Source organism: Quercus lobata, chromosome 5 (assembly GCF_001633185.2).
Source record: "Quercus lobata isolate SW786 chromosome 5, ValleyOak3.0 Primary Assembly, whole genome shotgun sequence".
Lineage (NCBI taxonomy): Eukaryota > Viridiplantae > Streptophyta > Magnoliopsida > Fagales > Fagaceae > Quercus > Quercus lobata.
Window position 1 is genome coordinate 65,612,344 of NC_044908.1, and position 23,203 is coordinate 65,635,546.

At 34.8% G+C, this 23,203-nt stretch overlaps 1 protein-coding gene across 1 annotated transcript; it reads right to left on the bottom strand.

Moving 5' to 3' along the window:
• Positions 1-7,982: 7,982 nt before the first annotated feature.
• On the bottom strand, positions 7,983-19,490 carry LOC115988585 (11-beta-hydroxysteroid dehydrogenase-like 4A). The gene is made up of 6 exons (XM_031112150.1): positions 19,092-19,490; positions 17,637-17,829; positions 17,310-17,395; positions 9,262-9,393; positions 9,020-9,184; positions 7,983-8,266 (listed from the first exon to the last, which is right to left on the bottom strand). The coding sequence occupies exons 1-6, from the start codon at positions 19,272-19,274 to the stop codon at positions 8,063-8,065; spliced, it is 963 nt and encodes a 320-aa protein (XP_030968010.1). The 5' UTR covers positions 19,275-19,490; the 3' UTR covers positions 7,983-8,062.
• Positions 19,491-23,203: the final 3,713 nt, after the last annotated feature.

The following is a 23,203-nucleotide window of genomic DNA, read 5'->3' on the forward strand; positions in this document are numbered from 1 at the left end:
AGCTTTGCAATAATGAACAGATATATATATATATATATAAACACACACTCCCTTTGTCCCATTTTTTTTTTGTTCTGTTTGAAAAGTCAAACTTTTTAAGAGAACATCATTTATTATCTTGTCTATCTTTTAAAAATGTATAAGTTTTCAAAACTACCCTTAAAAAAATTTATCAAAAAATTGAATTAGTAAATTAATAGGGGTATAATAAAAACATTAGTAAATTAATGACTTTTATTTTTAGAAATAAGACAATATTTTGAAATATCTCAAAATGGAATAGAGGACAAAAAAAAAGTGGGACAGAGAGAGTATTAAAAACTCCAAGTACTTGGCTACCTAACAAAAGGAGGATTCAATTAACTTACTTTGGGATGAAGTACATGTGAATTGTGATGTGAGAATGATGTTGTACATGTGAAAATGTGGCTTGAATTAATTAGCCATTATAATTTTTTTTTTTTTTTGAGAAACAATTAATTAGCCATTCAGTTAGCTTCAACCTAATAGTTATTTCATTGGTGGGCAATATTAAAGTGCCGTTTTGGAATTCAATGATGAAATAAAATTTGCGACCTACTTTGTCAAATCTAGCACCTATATATATATATATATATATATATATATATATATATTTTCGGCTAGATTCCTGAGTGAATGGTGAGTATTGGGCCTAATTAGGCACCTAGATTTCTTTTTTAGGTTAAAATAAAATTCAAGTCACTAAGTACTGCCACATCACTTAAAAGATGTCACTTCATTGTTTCATTAACCACGTAAGCAAAAATGCTAATGAGAGTTAAAATAATTACCAATACTCATTTTTTGAAACCTCAGGGACCAAAAACACTTATTACGTAAACCTCAAGGACCAACGATGTATTTTTGCCTTTATTTTAAAGTGGAATTAATCAACTTTAACAAATTATTTTTTACGAATTTAGATTGATTTCAAGATTAATTACCATATAGTATAACATACACTATATGGAGTACAATGAACAGCTAAATAAATAACACAACATATGGTGAAATAGAAAAACTGAGGGAAAAATTACTGTGTGGGCTTAGTTACCAACCTCCAAGACCATGAATTCTTCTACGAGTGATGTTAGAATTATGTGGTTAAGTGATTAAATCTATCATTTCCTAAGAACTTAATTAAACATGGATTTTGTTCAACAATATTTTTGATTGGTTGAGAATTGGTCTCAATGGATCAAGTTTAATGAATCTTGATCGGTCAAGTTGCTTGGTGTCCAACATGCATCAAGATCACATAACGAGCGGTTCTCCTTGAGTTGAATCTAACTAGCGGTTCTCCTTGAGTTGAATCTTAGTCTTGTCTTGGAATTGAAAAGGACTTCAAGCACACTTCAAGATGCACTAAGACTTTTCAATATGGATATATTTGTTCATGGTTTGCCAACCTAATACTATGGACTCAACTTCCTTGATTAACTTATTTCTTTTCCATATATAATAAAAACTAGTACACTACAACTAAAATTTATTACCTGTTCATCACAAATATATGCTATAATAATAAATAAATAAAATTTATTGTATAAATTATATTATTTTAGTTAATAAGTTAGAATAATTTCTGTTTATGAACTTATAAATTATATATAATTTTACTACAAATCAAACTATTTATATTATCATTAAGTTATAAATAATGATTTAATCTCTTATGACTTTAATTACAAACGTACATTAAATAAATAAAATTACAAACCTACATAATCTAATATCAAGTTTATATAAGTATATTTTTATACATCTATACATATAAACATATAATGTCATATATACTTTGAAAGTTCGAAATGTGTGAAAACACAAGAGCTTGTTTAGACCCCCAATTCAAATTACGGCTTGATTGATTTTACACTAACTTAATACTAAGTGCGGAATAGTGTAAACGCAAGCAAACAAGAAAGAGAGCTACTCTAATTCATATTTAAAGCAACACAGCAGTAAAATGAAATGAACAAGAATAAGGAAGAGAGATGCAAACACAGATAACACCAAGACGTGTTATCGAAGAAGAAACCGAAGAACTCAGTGAAAAACCTCTCCGCTACCCTCCAAGCCATAATCCATCCACTAGACAATCAGTTGGGATACATGAGTAAGCAAGAGACCCTCCAAGCCTAATCTACCCTCTGTACCTAAGCCCTCCAAACTCCTACTCCAACAAGACTTCTCGAAACCGTGTCTTGTCTAACTCTACGGATCCCGTAATCAACCTAATTGCATCCACCAAACCTCACCGGCTTCTTTTGGCAATTCCCCAAAACTTCCCAAGCTCCAAAACACTTTCTACACTCTGAATAGGTGTGGGTTGTGTTTAGGTACAAATCTTCTCTCAAGGTATGACAATGGGAGAGGGATGGAGAAGAGGCTACAATGATTTCTCACTAAAGATGAGTAGCTCTCTCTAAAAAAGATGGGTGTGTGTGTTGTAAAAAACCTATCTAGAGTTTTTCTCTCTGAATAGCCTTTCTTACATTTGTGGGTAATGAGGGTATATATAGTATGGGTGAAGGGTAAGGAATTCATACATAAAAATCCTCCAAGCAGAATGTTTCGTGACTGTCTCGCGGGTAAGGCCACGAAAACGACAGCCTGGCACGACTCTTCAGCTTCCAGTCATATGCTCCTCACATGCTCTTTTGCGGCTTAGCTTCTCGCAAGCTTCTCGCGAAATCCACTGTTTCTTCATTTAAGCTTGAGTCTTCACCAACTTAATACATACCCAATACAATAAAATCCCACAAAATACAAGGAACAAAATTAGAGCAATTACAACACTTTTTGTCATGGAATAAAGCCAATAAAAAACATAGTTATAAATCACAACTTTACAATCTCCCTCTCTGACTATTCCGTGACAAAACACCCTATAACAGATTGCAGACTTAAACATAAGTTTGGGAACAATGGCAAAACTCACTCACACCTAAATCTAGAAGCTGTGTAGCACTTGGAACATATATACCTGTAACCTGAAACACTTGCACAAAACACATTAGACCTTCAAGGTAAATCAAGTGATAAAAGGACAAGTATAATGTAACAAGTAAAATGCGATCAACTAAACATGTTATGAAACATATGAACAACTTGATCAAACACATGACAGTCATATGGAAATGACCACAATGATCATATAGCAAAGCAAATGATCATCCGAATATGCAATCAATAAAGCACAATAGCATAAGGATAAAAGCATGTCCAACACTCGACCAATGCAAAATACATGAAGTATATGCAACTAGGAACAAGATCCTACTAGGGTACAAGAGTATGATACGATGATAGCAGCAAAGCATAGATGATACTAAACAAAACTCAAAGCACCATAAAGCAACGAGAAAACAAGCATAAAGTAAAACAAGGTTTTCTCATAAAAGAATGTCTTCTCCCCCTTGGTATATGCATCTCTCCTATGATTCTCTCTCCATACGAATGTGTACGAGGTAGAATTTCTTTTCCTAAGAATGTGCACAAGAGTCATATAAAAATGACGAAAGTATACACTCCCCCTTTTTGTCACGAATAGACAAATGAATCAAGAGGAAGGTGGGAAACAAAAGAAGATATGACAAGGGTAAAAGATGATGCATGAGGGGTGCAAGATGAATGAGAAAATGAAACTCAAACATAAGACAGAAAATATCTTTAAAAAATATGCTACAAAGCATAAAGAACATATGACATGCTAAGGATGATGGAACATGATGTAAACCTAGGCAAGACATAGACACAAAAACATGTTATATGTGCTAAAAGGTCTAAAAAGACTTAACTAGCATGAGTGAATGTAAAAACATGTCAAGTGTTAGAGTGTGTGTAACAAGGTGCATCTAGTGTGTATGTGAGATGCATGATCAATGCATGAATAAGCACTCACAAGGAAAAGTGTATAAAACACACCACCAATGATCAAAACATGATAAACATGAACAATTATGGTGATCCCCAAAGTTTGGTACTCATTGGAGTCCAAAACAATAACAAAATGCCATTTGGGCATTTTATCAAATACATAGATTGCACACACTACACATGTATGTTAAACAGTGCATGAACATATGAAAATCTTGCCTAAATACATGTTATTTTTGCCACAAGGGGCCAACATCCAAAGAAAATCATCATTTAAAACAAAGCCCAATAAAAAAGATTGACAAAAATTAAGTTTTCCAACTCCCATTTGAGAAAATCCCAACTATGAACATAAAACCCCCAAAAACATAATCTAAGGATCAAAATTAATAAAAAGTGTTAAAGATTACCTTAGAGATGGTAATGGAATGAAAAACACTTGAATTTAGTTGAGTTTTGATGTAGAAACAGTAAAACAGGGGTTTGGGAGAGGACGAGAGACATTTAAAACAAATGACCCACGAAATGCCTTTTAAAAAGCTTATCTGGAAATTTTTGCTAGTATCTCACTGGTTAGCTTCCCGCAAAAATTTCGCTGGTATCTTGTTGGTATTTTGCTGGTAAGCCTTACTCGCGAAACAACCGTGAAATAGTCGCGAAACTCTCTGTGTAAAGCTGAAAAACTTGAGAATTGGACCATTTAACTCCCAGCTGAGTTTACACATGAAATGGGTCATGAAAATACCCAGAAAACATGTTTTTCACACAAAAACAATTTGAAAAACTTTGAAAAATATGGGTGATACAAATCACTTCCAAAAGCAAACAAAAAGAACAAAAATCTTTTTGGTTTGATTCACATATGGTTGAGCACACACACATCACATTTGAACATGTACAACCACATAAATGAAATAGGCATCCATTGAACATTAAACTTGTGTGTTGTGTGCGTGGATCAAGTGTGGAATAGTCCTTAGACTAGAGTGAAACTTCAATGATCAATTCAATCAAGTCATACATGACTGATACGAAATCAAGTAGTCTATCTCAATTATAGAAATAAGCATATATGACCTCCCACAAGAGAATGATTACAAAATTTAGAAGCTTTTCATTTGTCTTCTGCAAAATTCATGACATTTGATCCTTTTTGGATAATACATCTCTTTTTGAGATCGGTGCTTGAAATTTTTGATATTTCAACATTGTGATTTATCCTTTGGCTTTTTGAGCACCATACATTTCAAATTAAAAGGTCGCTTTCCCTTTTTCCAAGTCAAATATTAGTATGTGCGATAGGCTTTTGCAGCTCATAATCTCTTTTTCATTTTGAGATTTACATTTGGTGAGCTTTATTTGCAAAAACATAAAAATAAAAGTGGGAAGATATATAGGCACAAGTCTATGTAAGTATCAAGACAAACAAGACTATTGACCAATCATTCATGACAAGCTTGAAGATCTATTTACACCAATCACACATAGATTTCAAGATTTTTTCCACACAGATATATGTGCATACAAAACAAACTAAACTCGTAAATACACTACGCCATTAGTATGAAGGTGCTAGGCCAAACTCACATGTGAAATGTGCTTAAACATATACGATCAAACTTTTTGAATTTTTCACTTTTTATGTGGTTTTGGATTTTTTACTCACACAAAACTAAAACATAAAAGTAAGATCAAAACAAAAACAATGCATACAAATAAATGCAAGATGCATAAAATGCATGAAGATATGACATTCAATGCATGAAGGGTCCTACAAAGATCGAAAGAATTAGATCAAGGACTAAAAGAACAAAAGCTCAACCATAGGAACCCTTCCTCATCCAAACACAATGATTGTTCGGAATGAGTGTCTCATGAGAAGTGAGACGAGGGTTGGGAGAATGAGAACCAGAGATACACATAGACAAGGAGTTAAGAGCATTAAATACTTTCATTAACAACATGCTATTATCACTCAAATCCGGCTTATCCTTTTTAACACAACTTCTAAGAAGCTCAAGTTTCTCTTTTCTTTTGATTCTTTTAAGAGCTTGAAACTTAGAGCAATGAGGTCTTAGATGACTAAAGGCATCACAATGGTGTCAAACAATGTGTATAGGTCCACTAGGCTTTTTGGGAAGGGATCTAACAACAAAGGTTTGTTCTCTTTTTAACTTGGGTTATTGGGGTCTTATGTGACCGATCACACCGCAATGGTGATAAGTAGGAACAAACATAGATCCACTCAATTCCCTAGAATGGAACCTAAACAGAGGTTTAGGCTTAAGAGCCTTTCTCTCCATTTTTTGATTTCTTTTGTGTGGAGGAATGTATACTGATTTGTCCTTTGAGGTAGAACACATAATAAGTAAAAAATCGGGTACCACAACATGATTGCAACATATATTTTCTTCCATTTTAGCAACAGGTTTAGCAATCAAGCACTTGGCATACATCTTAAGAGATTCATTTTCAGATTTAAGATCATCAACAAGTTTGTTAGACAAAATAAGTTTAGCATCCAAGTCCATATTCAAACGTTCAAACTTTTTCATCTTTTCAAGAGAAATTTCAGCAAGTTTTTTATATTTCTCAACCAATTTATTGGATTCATTGAGCTTAGCACTCAAATCATCATTTTCACAAAATAACTTACTCAAATTCTTTTGAAACATCTTAGCCTTTTTCTTCAAGAGTTTGTCATTTGGAATATCAACAACACCCAAAGATTCATGTAACATGATATCACAATCATGTGGATAAACACTCATAGAGGCATTTTCACAAACACATGGCATGTTACAATCAACAGCATCCATAGAAGCATATAAAGCATTATCCATGACAAAACACACAAGGGGTCAAGGATCACACTTAGGTAATGAAACCAGTACAAGTGTACCCGCTTTGATACTAATTGAAAGCTCGAAATGTGTGAAAACACAAGAACTTGTTTAGACCCCTAATTCAAGTTACGACTTGATTGATTTTACACTAACTTAATACTAACTGCGGAATAGTGTAAACACAAGCAAACAAACAAGATAGCTACTCTAATTCATATTTAAAGCAACACAATAGTAAAATGAAATGAACAAGAGTAAGGAAGAGAGATGCAAACACAGATAACATTGAGATGTGTTATCAAAGAGGAAACTGAAGAACTCAGTGAAAAACCTCTTCGCCGTCTTCCAAGCGGTAATCGATCCATTAGACAATCAGTTGGGATACATGGGTAAGCAAGAGACCCTCCAAGTCTAATCTACCCTCTGTACCTAAGCCCTCCAAACTCCTATTCCAACAAGGCTTCTCGGAACTATGTTTTGTCTAGCTTTCTGGATCCCGCAATCAACCCAATTCCATCCACTAAGCCTCACCGGCTTCTTTTGGCAATTCCCCAAAGCTTCCCAAGCTCCAAAACACTCTCTACACTCTAAATAGGTCTGAGTTGTGTTTGGGTACAAATCTCCTCTCAAGGTATGACAATGGGAGAGGGATGGAAAAAAGGCTACAATAATTTCTCACTAAGGATGAGTAACTCTCTCTAAAAAAGATGGGTGTGTGTGTTGTAGAAAACCTATCTAGGGTTTTTCTCTCTGAATAGCCTCTCTTACATTTGTGGGTAATGAGGGTATATATAGTATAGGTGAAGGGTAAGAAATTCATACATAAAAACCCTCCAGGCAGAATGTTTCGCGACTGTCTCGCGAGAAGGCCTTACCCGCGAGACACTCACGAAAACGACAGCCTAGTACGACTCTTCAGCTTCCAGTCATATGCTCCTCACATGCTCTTTCACGGCTTAGCTTCTCGCGAGCTTTTCGCGAAATCCACTGATTCTTCATTTAAGCTTGAGTCTTCACCAACTTAATACTAAACCCAATACAATAAAATCCCACAAAATATAAGGAACAAAATTAGAGCAATTACAACACTTTTTGTCATGGAATAAAGCCAACAAAAAACATAGTTGGAAATCACAACTTTACATAACTCGAACTTTCATAATCATGAACTTGTTCATGAATATTTTATTTTATTTGAGCTTGTCTTATTCATAGTTGAGAGTAAAATAAGCTTGAGTTTAGCTTATTTGTAAATAAATGAACATATTTAAGTTTTTTTCTCACGTCAAGCTCAAACTGTCTATTCATTTACAGCACTAGTCCTTCTTTGAAGTCCAAGGCCAAATGACGAAAAGTGAGTGGATACACCATTCAAATACTTCAGGACACAAGCTTTTGACCCAAAATCCTGCCTTCATCCAAGATGGCTCAGTCAAATACATGTCTCCACTGCAAGTGCTGTCCAAAATTGCCTTGGCACACCCTTCTGTTGTCTCAATTGGGATCCAGTTAACTTGAACCTAACCAGTAATCACATTAAGAAAATTAAAAAGATACCTCTTTTTTTTGAGAGAATAAGAATTGAATTGTAGATAATGGCTAAGTTGGCAATAGAAAACACATAGTAGAGGCCATTACCAATTTTTATGTTGAATAGGGTACAAAATGGAAAGCACAGTTATTGTTAGGCCTAGGTACTCATGTTGTCAGATAACCATCCGGTCGGACTCCAAACAACTATCAAGTCTTAAGTTCAAAAATTTGAGGTTGACTATAGATTCTCAACAGATCAATTATGGTCAGAATTGAACAGTATAATTTGTGTTATGAAATAGGTATATTCGCAAAACAAAATCAAGTTCACCAACAATCTCTTGATGAATTGGCATATGTTAATGATATAAGCATAAGATTTTCTTGCACATCCACATGGGGGCTGGAAATATTTAAAAAAAATATTAATACAAGCTTTGGTTCGATTGCTACTGATAGGCTATAAAGAAGAGCTCATTTTTGTCAAACATAGGTGACAAATAGAAATTAGGCATCATTACGTTTTGATGTTCTTCCAAAACCTTCCCCCTCTCCTCCATGAACTCTAGCCATATACCAATAACTGATGCTTTTTGGAAAGAACAAATTTTCAAAGATCTTAGAAACCTCTTGGTATGGGTTAAACACCTCAATGCCTATAATATAAATGCAATAGAAAATGGTAGGGTAAACAATTAGCTAAGTTAGATAATTAACAATATACTTTTTCTAAAGCTTACCTCTGAAAAAAATTCACCTTGTGTCATTTCTTTTTTGTGTTGTTGATAAAACCCTTGTATCATTTCTGACTCTATTATTCCAGGAGTAACAATTGTAATTCCAATATCCTGTCCAAATTCAGTTCTCAATGTCTCAAAAAAGGATATCAGGGCTGCCTTGCTTGCCTGAAGCCATCACAGATTTCACAAGCAATTAGTGAGAAGGAAAATATGGGAGTAACACAAATTACGAGGTTTCTTACATTGTAGAAGCTCAATCCTGGAGTACCTAACCAAGCTGCAGTTGAGGCAATTACAACAATCTTCCCTTTGCTTTTTCTTAAGTGTGGAACTGCATAATGGGTGCTATACACTAAACCCCAGAAATTTATGTCCTTAACAGCATGAATTTAGAGTCAGTTAAGGCAAGTATGCAACCTAAAACTCAGACAAAATATAGTTTAAAATTTTGAATTCTAAGGTTTGCAATTTTGTTGCAAAGTTTTTGTGTATTTGGGTGTGAATAGCCTGAAGGATTTGAATTGAACCACAATACCTATTTCACTTTGACAAATATGTAAATATTGGAATATGATTCTCTAAATTTTGCTTAAAATATGGAGAAAGTTTATTTCACTATTAAGGTTTTTTGTTTTTTAGTGTAAAGTTATTATTTACAACTATTTTGTGTTGGCTTTTGTTAGGACATATGTGATTCACTTGTTAGAAACATATGTCACTATTTTATGTAAGTGGCTAATCCTTTGACAAAATGCACTTTACTTGTATTTGGGTAGATCTAGGATGTGTTTAATACTTCAAAAAACAAGGTTTCAAGTTCAAGTGTTAAAGACATGCAAGTCTGTCCAAGATTCAAGTGTGAAAAGTGTTGTTCATTAAAGCTCGATAGTTAGCAATTTATTGAGCTTTGAAGAGTTGTTTTAGCTCGTGGCTCGACAGCAGCTCGACAGATGAAGTTCAGTCTTTTTAGGAATGTTTTTCATTCAATCCATGATTGTATGTTTGGGCTTTCTTTTCTCACAACCCTAGACATATAAAAGGATTATTTTAAGGGCCATCAAAGGTGACACAAGTTGCACAAGTGTTGAGCAAAGTTTGTTCAAGCAAATTGTAACCGGAGACAGAATTTTCCCTAGTTTATCTTTCTTGTGAAAAAGCTGTTGTGTTTATTTACCGTAGGGTTTTGTAACCAAGGAGCTTCTCGATCTTCATTGTGTGATGAACTGAAGAACTTTGCAGCCAACAACCTTCTCTAGTTGGTGATTCAAGTTGCGAACTAGAATCCTTGCAATTGGTTAGTCACGTACTGTGAGTCGTGCATTACAAGGAGAGATTGTAATTACAGAACAAGTCTAATTGGGTATTGGGATAAGGGTTCAATTGTAGGTTGGTATAAGGTACTGAGATTTCTTTACTTGTAACCACTTGTTTTGATAATAGTGGATTCTCGGGAGTGGTGACCTTAAAATCACCCGGCGGGGTTTTTGCCGTGTCGGTTTTCCCCATTCGTAAACAAATCACCATGTTAATTTAATTTCCATTGCATACTTAGTTTAATTGGTGATTTTTTTGTGTTACTACGCATCTTCCATGTTAATTTGATTAATTAACAAACTTGGCTAGTTAAACAATTAATTTATCACAAGGGCTCGATTTGTTTTTGGCCTATCAACTTTAATTCCGTGCCAAATTTTATTGTAGTTTTGTTCAATCTTATGTACCCTGTATTTTATGTGGGATTCCAGTGTATGGCTTGTATGTGAGAAAGAATGTGAAGACTCAAGACAACATTGAAGATCAAAGGAGTTTTCACGGGTAGCTCGCGAGAAGACTTCCCGCAAAGTGAAGCCATGTGCACAGCACATGACTGGAATGCAAAGAGTCATGATAGCTGGTTTTGCGAGTATTTTGCGGGTAAGGCATTCCCGCAAGATACTCGTGAAACTTTTTGTTTTGCTATTTTGACATATCTACTCCACTATATCTTCACCCACACTATATATACCATCATTACCCACATATTGAGAGGAGTTCTTTTCAGAGAGAAAACCCTAGCCATAACCCTTGAGAGTTAGAGATTGTCATACCCATAATCCTCTACACAATCCATTGTGGTTTTTCTCAACTCCTACCTCTCCATATTCAAATCCTTGAGAGGTTGATAGCCTAAACACTTACCACACCCATTCTGAGTGTAAAGTGAGGTTTTGGTGCTTTTGGGAAGCATTGGAAGAAGCCATTTGTTTGGTGGATGCAATCGAGCTGAATTGCATGATTTGGAGAGCTAGAGAAGACAAGGTTTCGTCAAGTCAGTTAGTAGCAGGAGTTTGGAGGGCTCAAGTACATGGGGTAGACTAGGCTTGGAGGGTATTTGTTATTCGTGTACTCCAACTTATTCTCTAGTTGATCGATTTACCGCTTGGAAGGTAGTGGAAAGGTTTTTCGCCGAGCACTTTGGTTTCCTCTTCGATAACACATCTTGGTGTTATTTGTGTTTGCATCCTTCTTCACTACTCTTTTAGCTTTCATTTTATTGTTGATATTTGATGAATATGGCTTAGAGTAGTTTTTATTTTTTCGCTCGCATTTACTCTATTCTGCACTTAGTTTAACTTAGAGTAAAATTAACCGAGCCGTAATTTTTTATTTTGGGATCTAAACAGCTGTTGTGTTTTCACACAAATTCAAGCTTTCAATTAGTATCAGAGCGGGTGCACTTGTTATGGTTTCATTACCTAAGTACGATCCTAAACCCTTTTTGAGATGGATCGATCTCAATCACTTAATGCTCCTCCATATTGTGATTGGAGCAATTATGCATTTTGGAAAGTCCGTAGGAGGGCATTTCTATGTTCCATCGATGATAGTGTTTGGGATGCTGTCGAGATTGGATGGACTAGGCTGGAGGCCGCAAAATCCTTATGGGATAAGGCAGCCCTTGCGGCAGCTACCGCTAATAGCAAGGCTTTGAATGCTATTTGTAAAGTTGTAATTTACAACTATGTTTTATGTTGGCTTTATTTTATGACAAAAAGTGTCGTAATTGCTTTAATTTTGTTCCTTATATTTTGTAGGATTTTATTGTATTGGGTTTAGTATTAAGTTGGTGAAGAATCGAGCATGAAATGAAGATTAGTGCATTTTGCGACTAGCTCGCGAGAAGTTCGTGAGAAGGGTTCCCACGAAAAGAGCATATGAGAAGCACATGACTAGAAGTTGAAGAGTCATTCCAAATTGTCAATTTCACGAGTATTTTGCGAGTAAGGCCTTCCCACAAGGTAGTCGCAAAACATTCTGCCTAGAGAATTTTCAAGAGTGACTTTCTTACCCTTCACTCATACTACATATACCCTTATTACCCACAAATGTAAAGGAGGCCATCCAGAGAGAAAAACCCTAGATAGGTTTTCTACAGCACACACACCCATCTTTTAGATAGAGAGCTATTCATCCTTAGAGAGAAATCATTATAACCTCTTCTCCTTCCCTCTTCCATTGTCATACCTTGAGAGGAGATTTGTACCTAAACACAACCCAAAAAGCGACTTGTATTGAAATGTATAGTGCCCAAAAAGCCAATGGCTTACTCTCAAAATTGAAATATCAAATATTTTCATGCATCGATCTCAAAATGAGATGTACTGTTCTTAAATGATCAAAAGTTATGAGTTGATTGAAGCCAAAAGAAATGCTTCAAAATTATGTAATCATTTTCTTGTGGGAGGTCATATATGTTCATTTCTATAATTGAGATAGACCACTTGACTTAGTACTGGTTGTGTATGACTTAATTGAATTGATCATTAAAGCTTCACTCTGGACTAAGGACTATTCCACATTTGATACTCACACACAACACACAAGACTTTTGTTCAATGAATGCTAATTTCATTTGTGTGATTGTACATGTTCAAATGTGATGTGTATACTCAATTGATTATCAATCAAACCCAAAAAGATTTTTGAGTATTTTATATGTTTTTGAAAGTGTTTTTATGCTTTTGTGTTTTGAGTTTTTGTTCAAATTGCATTATTCATGTTTTTCATCAAAAACTCCTTTAGAGGAATTTTCGCGAAAAGCTCGCGAGTAAGCTCTTCCCACGAAAATGGGCTAGGCAAAGGATAAAAACACCAAACTTCAGATAGAAACTCTTGCGACTGTTTCGCGACTAAAGGCTACCCGCAAAAATTTTTGTGCTCCAAAGGCATTTTTCGCAAGTAACTTTGAAAGAAGCTAACCCGCAAAAAATGCGTGTTTTCAGTTTTAAAGGGCTAATGAAGACAGTTTTTCAAACTCAAATTTTTTTTCCCTTGCTTTGCCTCCCTTAAGCCTCTCTCAACCCAAAACCTATTTTCACTCAAAAACCCAATCAAATCTCAAGTGCAATCTTCTTAAAATCATCTCTAAGGTATGTTTATTCAATCTTTTCTATTTATTTACTTAGAATATGCCTTAGATTCTAGGTTTTGCTTGAGTTAGGTTCGGTTTGAACAAGGGTTGGGAAACTTTAAGTTTTGTCAAAAAAATTTCAATTTCTTGATTGGGCTTTGTCCCATTTGATTTGTTTGTGTTTGAGTTGGCCCTTTGTGGCATTTTAACATGTATTTAGGCAAGATTTATTCATGTTCATGCATTCTTTACATGCTAGTTGTGTTGGTGCACAACAAGTGTTTGATAAAATGCCCAAAAGGCATTTTGGTGTTGTTTTGGACTCCAGTGAGTACCAAACTATGAGGACTAATGATTATACATGTTTATCATGGGGATTACCATGTTAATCATGTTTTGATAATTGGTTGTGTTTTACACACTTTGACCTGAATGTGCTTCGTCATGCCTTGCACATGCATCACATATGCACACCACATGTACACTTGATGCACACACTTGTTCACTTATCATGTTTTGCATATCAATCATGCTAGATATATGTTATTACATGTTTAGCTCTTACAACATGATTTAGTGACATTGTTTATGGTTTTTTTTTTTTTTTTTTGGTTTTGGGACTTTGTGTTTGTTTTATGGACTAACTTGGTACTAATCAAGTTTGTGTTTTTTGTTCTGAGTTTTTGCACTTGTTCCTTTGTGCTTTGTGAATGTTTTTGTAGATGTCTCCTACTAAGCATTCTGCCACAAAGAAATCATCAAAGCGTCCATGCTTGGACTCAGAGAATTTTCGAAGCATTGAGGCAAACATGGCCTACAATGACTTCTACAAAAAGGCAACAATCATCATGGAAAGGGTTGTAAGAATGGAGACCCTTGAAAACACTTCCACTCCTAAGGTATTTAAGGAGAGGACATGGACAAAGCTATTGAACCCAAGTGGGAATGTCTTTGCCGACATCATAAGGGAATTTTTTGCAAATGCCCTTGTGGAAGGGGAGCACATAAACTGTTGGGTGAGGCAAAGAGAATTCATTATCACAAAGGAGTCCATTCAAGTGGTATTAGAAGTTCATCCACCATCTCAACAAATTTCTATACAATATAATGATAGATTGGATTCTCTTGAGCCAATGGCGAATCTCCTCGATGGTTCTCTCAAAAAGAAGTCAATGAACACAATTCCTTTCACCGCAGAGATGAGGGCGTTGGCTTATATAATGATCCACAACCTCTACCTGGTGACAAACCTGATCACATTTTCCGAACCAAGAACTATTTTCCTGTATGATCTCTTCACACATAAGGAGATCAACATATGCGGTCACATATACTACCTCCTAAGCAAAAGCATCACCAAGAGGAACTCAAGAACAATCTTGCCATTCCCAAGTCTCATTATGGCTCTCATAGCAAAAATAAGGCTGAAGATTCCAAGCGATCTTACCATCATGCAAAGGGACTATCCGATTGGTGCCTAAACGGTGACCCGAAGCAAAACCCACATAACCGGACCAAAAATTGGCATTTCTTAAATCCCAAGGGACAATGTTGAGGAAGAAAGTGGGGACACGGAGGAAGAGATTGACAGGTTCACATCAGCCCTGGAGGGCTCTGCACAACCATCTTCCCAAGCACAAGCACGGGGACCCGATCATCTTGATCGTCTTATTGCAAGGGTTGAGTAGATGTATGGTATGCTGGAATCCCATGTGCAGCACACCTCGGATCAGTTTACCTATATCGAAGGTCAAATTACTGCGCTATCATCTCAGATTGAAGACATGATGATGGAGTAATGACAGCAACAAGAGGGATCCGAATTAGAATCTGAGCAGTTCTAACCTCTTTGGCCATTCCGGTAAAAAAGGGGGAGAAAGTTTGAGGTGGAGATGAACAATTTGAGGGATAGCATAGCATTACATTTTGAGGGGGAGCATAGAATTACATTCCATAGACATTGGTTCATTTTGATGGTGTTTTAGTAGTTTACTTTGGTTTTAGTAGCCTACGCTCATTTATCTTTATAGTCTTTCTAACTCTTTGATATTTACATTGCTTTCTTTTAAAGCTTTAAAGTACTTTAGTTTAAAACTTCATTTTATATTTAGTACTTTGTGTTTTGTATCTTTGCTTTGTAGCGTTTTTAAGTACTTTTAGATTATGTTGCATTATCTTTGGTACTACACACTTGTGCCTTTGTTGGATCATGTATCCTTGGTGCAAATACTTCTTGTATTTTGCATTGGTTGTGTGTTAGACAGGCAATTAATTTCTACGTTGCTCTTAATTGCATTGCGTGTCCGAATGATCATTTACCTGCTAAGTGTTCAGTGTAGTCATTCTTCAATGACTGTTTTTGTTTGATCAAGTTATGCTTTATTGTTTATATATTGTTTATTATCTTGATTGCATTTTACTTGCTTATATATGTACCTTGTATTCAACTTGTCATAAGCTTAATGAAAGTTTTGTTTGTGTGCAAGTATTTTAGGAGACAGGTGTATACGTGCAAGTGCTTCAAAGCTTCTAGATTAGGTGTGAGTGAGTTTTGCCACTGTTTCCAAATTCACGTTTAAGTCTAGAGTATGTTTTAGGGGTTTTGTCACGGAATAGCCAAAGGGGGAGATTGTAAAGTTGTTATTTAAAACTATTTTATGTTGGTTTTAATTCCGTGCCAAATTTGATTGTAATTTTGTTCAATCTTATGTACCCTGTATTGTATGTGAGATTCCAGTATATGGGTTGTGTGTGAGAAAGAGTGTGAAGACTCAAGACAACATTGAAGATCAAAGGACTTTTCGAGGGTAGCTCACAAGAAGACTTCCCGCGAAATGAAGCCATGTGCACAACACATGATTGGAATGCAAAAAGTCATGAGAGCTGGTTTTTGCAAGTATTTCACAAGTAAGGCCTCCCTGTGAGATACCCGCAAAACTTTCTATTTTGCTATTTTGACAAATCTACTCCACTATGTCTTCACTCACACTATATATACCATCATTACCCACATATTGAGAAGAGTGCTTTTTAGAGAGAAAACCCTAGCCATAACCCTTGAGAGTTAGAGATTGTCATACCCATAATCCTCTATACAATTCATTGTGGTTTCCCTCAACTCCTACCTCTCATTATCCAAATCCTGGAGAGGTTGATAGCTTAAACACTTACCACACCCATTCTGAGTGTAAAGTAAGGTTTTGGTGTAGCTGGGAAGCATTGGAAGAAGCCATTTGTTTGGTGGATGCAATAGGGCTGAGTTGCGTGATCTGAAGAGCTAGAGAAGATAAGGTTTTGTCAAGTCAGTTGGTTGTAGGAGCTTGGAGGGCTTAAGTACATGGGGTAGACTAGGCTTGGAGAGTCTTTTGTTATTCATGTATTCCAACATATCTTCTAGTTGATCAATTTACCGCTTGGAGGGCGGCGGATAGGTTTTCACCGAGTACTTTGGTTTTCCCTTTGATAACACGTCTTGGTGTTATTTGTGTTTGCGTCCTTCTTCCCTACTATTTTGGCTTTCATTTTATTGTTGATATTTGTTGAATATGGCTTAGAGTAATTTATTGTTTGTTCACTTGCATTTACTTTATTCTGCACTTAGTTTGAGTTAGAGTAAAATTAACCGAGTTGTAATTTTTTATTTGGGGGTCTAAACAGCTGTTATGTTTTCACACAAATTCGAGCTTTCATTTAGACCTAAAGGTTAATTGCAAAGATTCCTAATATAGTTAACAATAAGCCTAGATATGCGTTAATTTTCAATATTTTGGTGTTTCTGTATGGATAACAATTGACATTATCTAAAACACAATAGCTATCACTATTCATTCATAAATTCTAATAAAAATCACTATTAAGAAAGTAGGATAGAGGTTCAATCATGCATGCTGGTTTTATTACCATAATTGAAGCAATATCAGAGAATTGGGTGAACACTTCAAACAAGCGTATTTGTGCTACCCCAGCATTGTTCACCAAATGATCCACTGTTCCAAAAACCACACCAACCATAACACATGAGTTACAATTTTTATTTATTTTTTCACAAAGAGCTATAGAAAATGAAAACACATCGCACAATATTATTTATTGATAAGTTAATTATATACACATGCACTCAATAGGTCTTGAATTCACGATATAATCATTTACCTTACTTTTACAAGGGAAGAATGTGTCGTTTGTGTTAAGACATTGTGAAAACAAAAAAAAAAAAAAGACACTTACATCGTCCAAAATAGTTCACTATCTCGTTAACAAACTGCTTACATTCTTCAACCTTGGAAACATCTGCACGGACCATAACAACCTCTGGTGACCCTAGCTTACGGGCTCTATCTGCCACTGCTTGAAGGCGATCTTCTCTTCTAGCAACAAGGGCTAAACGAGCTCCTCTTTTTGCATACTCATAAGCAACATACTTCAAACCCACAAAATTAATGTCACATTACTATCATTGATCAATCTATATATTAAGAAAGGCACAACTAGAAAATTTTCACTAGGCCCAAGTCTACGCAGTGGTACAAGAAATGTTTGTATTAATTATTTGTAAAACCATTCATAGTCAAGTGACAAGACACTAGAAATGTGTTAAATTAATAAATTGATGATTTTATTATTATTTTTTTAAAACAAAGATATCTAAACCTCTTCGAGTATCTGACTATTCCCTCAACTGTATGCAGTCTCCTCGTCCCCCACACACTGGTTTATTATAGGGAGGAATCCCTTAAGGGTGGCGTCAAGACGTTGACAAGAGGTTTCAAACCCAAAATCTCATGAAGTCATAGAAACCACTAATTATAATGAAATACAATGTTTATTAGAACTTTTATTTTTTTTGTTCTACATAGTTGAATGGATGACATAGATAAGCGGATGTGGATTATTAATGTTAAAAGGTAAAAATATAGTAAAAGAGTTTGAAAAGTTTAAAAAAAAAAAAAAAATTATATGCTTAAAATTTTTACATGATATTGTGATTGAAGTAACTTCACTCTTACATGATTTCACCATTGAGTCATTGACATCACTTTATTTTGTTAGTACTAATCAATGTTAAATTAAGTACCGATTCTCCCAAAAGCAAAAATTATTGGGATATAATAAATTAAATTATTTAACCACAAATTCCATCACTTCCCCTCACTTGTGGGCCAAAACTAACTTTTTAATAGATGAGGTCTAACAAGTGGGATTTTAAAAGGGAGGTAAAGCAAAAGAGACATGGGCCACTCTGATACCATGTTAAATCTTTGATTCTCCCAAAAGTTTAAGATGTTGGGACATGGTAAATTTAATAATTTAACTACACAATTCTAACAATTACAACATGTCATTTTGTGTCAAATTTTATTGAAAACTATTATAATGTATGTGTGATGTACGACTTAATTGAAAATTATATATAAATAAATTAAAATTATATTAATAATTAGTGAATCATATAATAAAAAAGCACATTAATTTTGTGAAGTATAGTAGGTAAATTTATTGAGCTACTTCATCCAAGCAAGGTATGTAATGTGTAAATTTTATAATATCAAAATGTAAAATTATGATATATAATCAAAGTAATTAAACTAAATATTAATTTATTTTAAATTGCTAGAAAATTTTTATTTGGAATAGAATTTAGAAAATTATTGGTATGACTAAATATCCATATAAAATAATTACCTCACCAATTCCTGAAGAAGCTCCAGTGATGAGTATGACTTTAGCAGCCACGTTTTCTCTATATATGGATCTTTTTAAGGACCAAAGAAACTTGAGAAAAAGAAATGGTGGCATGAAGAGCAGTAACACGGTGAGAGTAATAGGAAGGAGTACAATGTTCAAGAATTTGTGAAGCAAATCCATATTTTTGCTTCAATGAACAGAGAGAAAGAGAGAGATATTAAAAACTCCAAGGAATTGGGTACCTAACAAAAGAAAGAGGTTTCAACTGGATAACGTTCATTATAATTTGTATAAGATTTTGGTATTTATAGCTTTGACAACTTCAAAATGATCACCAATTTGTCAATTTAGCGAAGAGGTGGCTTTACGTTACTTTGGGATCTCACATGAAGGACTTGAGATAAGGTACATGTAAATGTGATGTGAGAGTGATGTTGTATATGTGAAGATGTGGCTTCAATTAAACCATTAACTCGGTTAGCTTGGGCCTAATATTTGTTTTTGGCTGGAAATATTCAAGTAGGGACAAAGTTTGTTTTTAAATTGATTTGGACATTGGAGGAATTTTTTTTAACAAGTTATAAGATCATCCATAGGTATTATTTAAATAAATTACATGATTAATTAAAAAAATTATGTAACTAAAAGCAATGCCGACCCAATTACTAGTCGAGTTAATTAAGCGATCACCTAAGAATCCAGGTGGAATTAGACCCCCAAATATTAAACAATAACTATATCTCTTTATATGTGAGTATTAATAAAGACTCAAATATTAGCCGACAAGTAAAAATTATTATCAAAGAAACCTAAGAATCCAGGTGGAATTAGACCCCCAAATATTAAACAATAACTATATCTCTTTATATGTGAGTATTAATAAAGACTCAAATATTAGCTGACAAGTAAAAATTATTATCAAAGAAAAAGAAGAGAGATGTTAGAGATATTACAAATTTTGATTATTCACCATTTGCAAAAAATTAATTTTGACATTCATTTATTATATGATTGAAATGTCACCAATCATATTTGTGACATTAGTCTTGTAAGCATTTTGTAATAAAAATTGTAGTAAATTAAAAAATTGTAGTAAATTAACATTTTCAAAAAAAAAAAAAAAATGATAAAAAATATTTTCGTTGGATGTGCTACTATCCGTTTGTTTTCTCCATGGAGTTTTAGAGTGTAAAAATTCTTAATCTCCCAGAAGCTAAAATATACACACACTACTCTCAACAAAAAATATTGAAATTAAAAAAAAAAAATCTCAAACCTTAATTTTTAAAATTTTTTTGGTGCAAATTGCTGAAAATTTTGTCACTCTCCACTCAAAGCATATAATAGAGTTTTATTTTTAATAATTTTTTTTAAAGCTTCTCTGTAGCTGCCGCACTTCCAAACTTCTTCTCTGTTAAGCTTGAGTTCTGTTAAGTCCATGTTTTTGTTGGCTTATTTGCATGCCAAATTTATTTGTATTTTCTTCTCAATTTTCATGTATTTTGGGTTAATTTGTAATTGGGTAGAAGTACTTGAGCCCTGACCACTATTGCTTTGAAGAGAAAGGTTCACTAATGAGATAGAGTGCAGCCTGTTAGATGAACACATGGTAGAAAAAGGAACAACCATTTTCAATGTAGCTAATGAGCAACTCACGACCAAGTCACGCCCGTGAGTTGCTTGAGAATAGAGTCTAATCTTGTATTGGGAAATTTAGACCCTGGTTGTTAGAATTAACAAGTTTTAAACCCAAGTTGTTAATTAGATTTATTATGAATAAACCTTATTAAAACAAACAAATATCAATATCATGCACAGCAGAAAAGTAAATAAGACAAGATATGATGACCCAGGAAAACCAATGAAACAAACTAGTTTCACAGAGAAAAAAAAAAAAAAACTGGGGGGAAACCTTCCCAAAAAAGCAATCCATTATAGTAAAGAGAAATTTTAGATCTAGTACAAAACCTTAGTGCCTAGACACTATAATCCCCGTAGATGAACTTATGAAAGTGTTGCGAAAAATGTTATTGATGTTGCATTTTTTTTTTTTTTTACAATACCTTTATTTTTTGCGGTGATTGGTTCTAATATAATATTTTATTAATTTATTTTCGCCGATTAGGAATTAACACCTCAACAATTGTGAAAATATTATATCAATTTATTGTGTTAATATTTTATTTTTTTAGAGTAGCTCAAATGTGTGTGTGTATATATATATATATATATATATATATAAAAGCGTGTTCAATAGGCCAATTTACCAATCAAATTTGGAAATGAAAAAAAAAAAAAAAAAAAAGCAAGTGAAAGCGGAAAGAGATGAATAAACACTATTCACTATTTCTTTGGTATTAACACTTTTTGCATATAGCTAGCTCAGATGTATAGAAAAGAATAAAATATAAAAAGTGTGTTCAATGGTCCAATTTACCTACCAAGCCTAAAAATGAAAAAAAAGGAAGCTAGTGAAAGCGAAAAGAGTTCAGTAAACCTAGTTCACAGTTTCTTTGGCACTGACACTTTTTCTAAAAACACAACATCATAGAACAACATTTTCGTAATACCATAATTTTGTTATATTTTATTTTGATTCATAAAGAATTGATACTTTAGTTGTTGTAAAAATATTATAACGATAGCAAATTGTTTTAATATTTTCACAAGATAAATGCAATGTCGACAACATTTTCACAGCAAATTATAAGTAGTGTGCTGTTACGGGTTATTATTGGAGTGCAAAAACGTAATTTCATTCGTAAATTTTAATTTGAACCAATAACAATTTACCTCCGACGCTTTGTTTTGAAAGTGTTGCGAAAAATGTTATGGATGTTGCATTTTTTTTTTTTTTTTTTTACAATACCTTTATTTTTTACTGTGATTGGTTCCAATATGATATTTTATTATACTATTTTGGCCTATAAGCAATTAACACCTCAACAATTGTGAAAATATTGTATCAATTTATTGTGTTAAAATTTTATTTTTTCAGAGTAGCTCATATGTATATTGTAAGGACACAATTCCTGCGCGGCCTAGTGACATTTTTGGGTTCACGCGGGAGAGATCCCTCACAATACGATTTGTAGAGAGTGGGCTTGAAAAGCTTGGGCTTGGTCACGGGGCGATGGTCCGGTCTGGATTTCAGAAAGATCCCTGTGGAAAATGGACTGGGCCTAAACGTTTAAAGCCCCGCCATGCTGCCACTTCTGAGAATGGGCTCCTCGGACTTGATCCGAGGACCCTTGTGATCCTTTCCGGCTGTCCAACGGAGGACCTTCTCTGTTCTGTGCATGGATCGTTCCGGCGATCTTATTCATGAAGTCTTTCTTTTTTCTCCCCCCCCCCCACTGGATTCACTTACTTCTCCTTTTATACTAGCGTGCATTCGATGTCCTTCGTCCACGTGTAGGGTCAGTCTTTACAAATACTGACATTGGTCCCATCAGTCTAATCCCGGAATTGTTGGGGATGACTTGATAAAGCTGCAGAGTACGGTTCTGTCAGGCATTAGGCCTTATCCAGAAGGGTATTTAGGGTAATCGCCCCAAGGTATTTTGGATTTCCTTACGAATTTATCCCTTTATTCTGGGGGGATTATGGGCCTGCCGAGGACTAGACTGTCCTCGGCTGCCTCCCAAAATTGGTCTGTGCTCTGCGTCATGGAGCTTGGGCCACAGTTCTCCTCGGATTGGGCCCTCGGACTCTCTAAGGGAAAATGGGCCTGGTCCACGAATTGTTGGGCCCCACAATAGCCCCTCAAAACCCTTCTATCCGAATTCCGGATTGGAAAGGAGGGTTTTGGCAAACCCGGGCCCTTAATATGGCCCATTTAGCTTAATCCCGCATTTATGTGAGCGGTTTCCCAGGAAGTTAGGCGGTTTTTGAGGGATTCCTTTTAATCCGCTCGGAATCTGCTCCTGCCGCTTGGATGTCCCAGACGCGCCCTTAATGAATCCCCTTAACGAGGCTCATTTATATCCGGCGGCTCATTTGATAAGGTGGAGAAGTGGAACGGACGCCTCTTTTTTCTTCAGATTCTTTGGGAATGTTGAATGCATTTAATGCCATCCGTTCTGCTCTTCCTATAAGAAGGCAAGCAG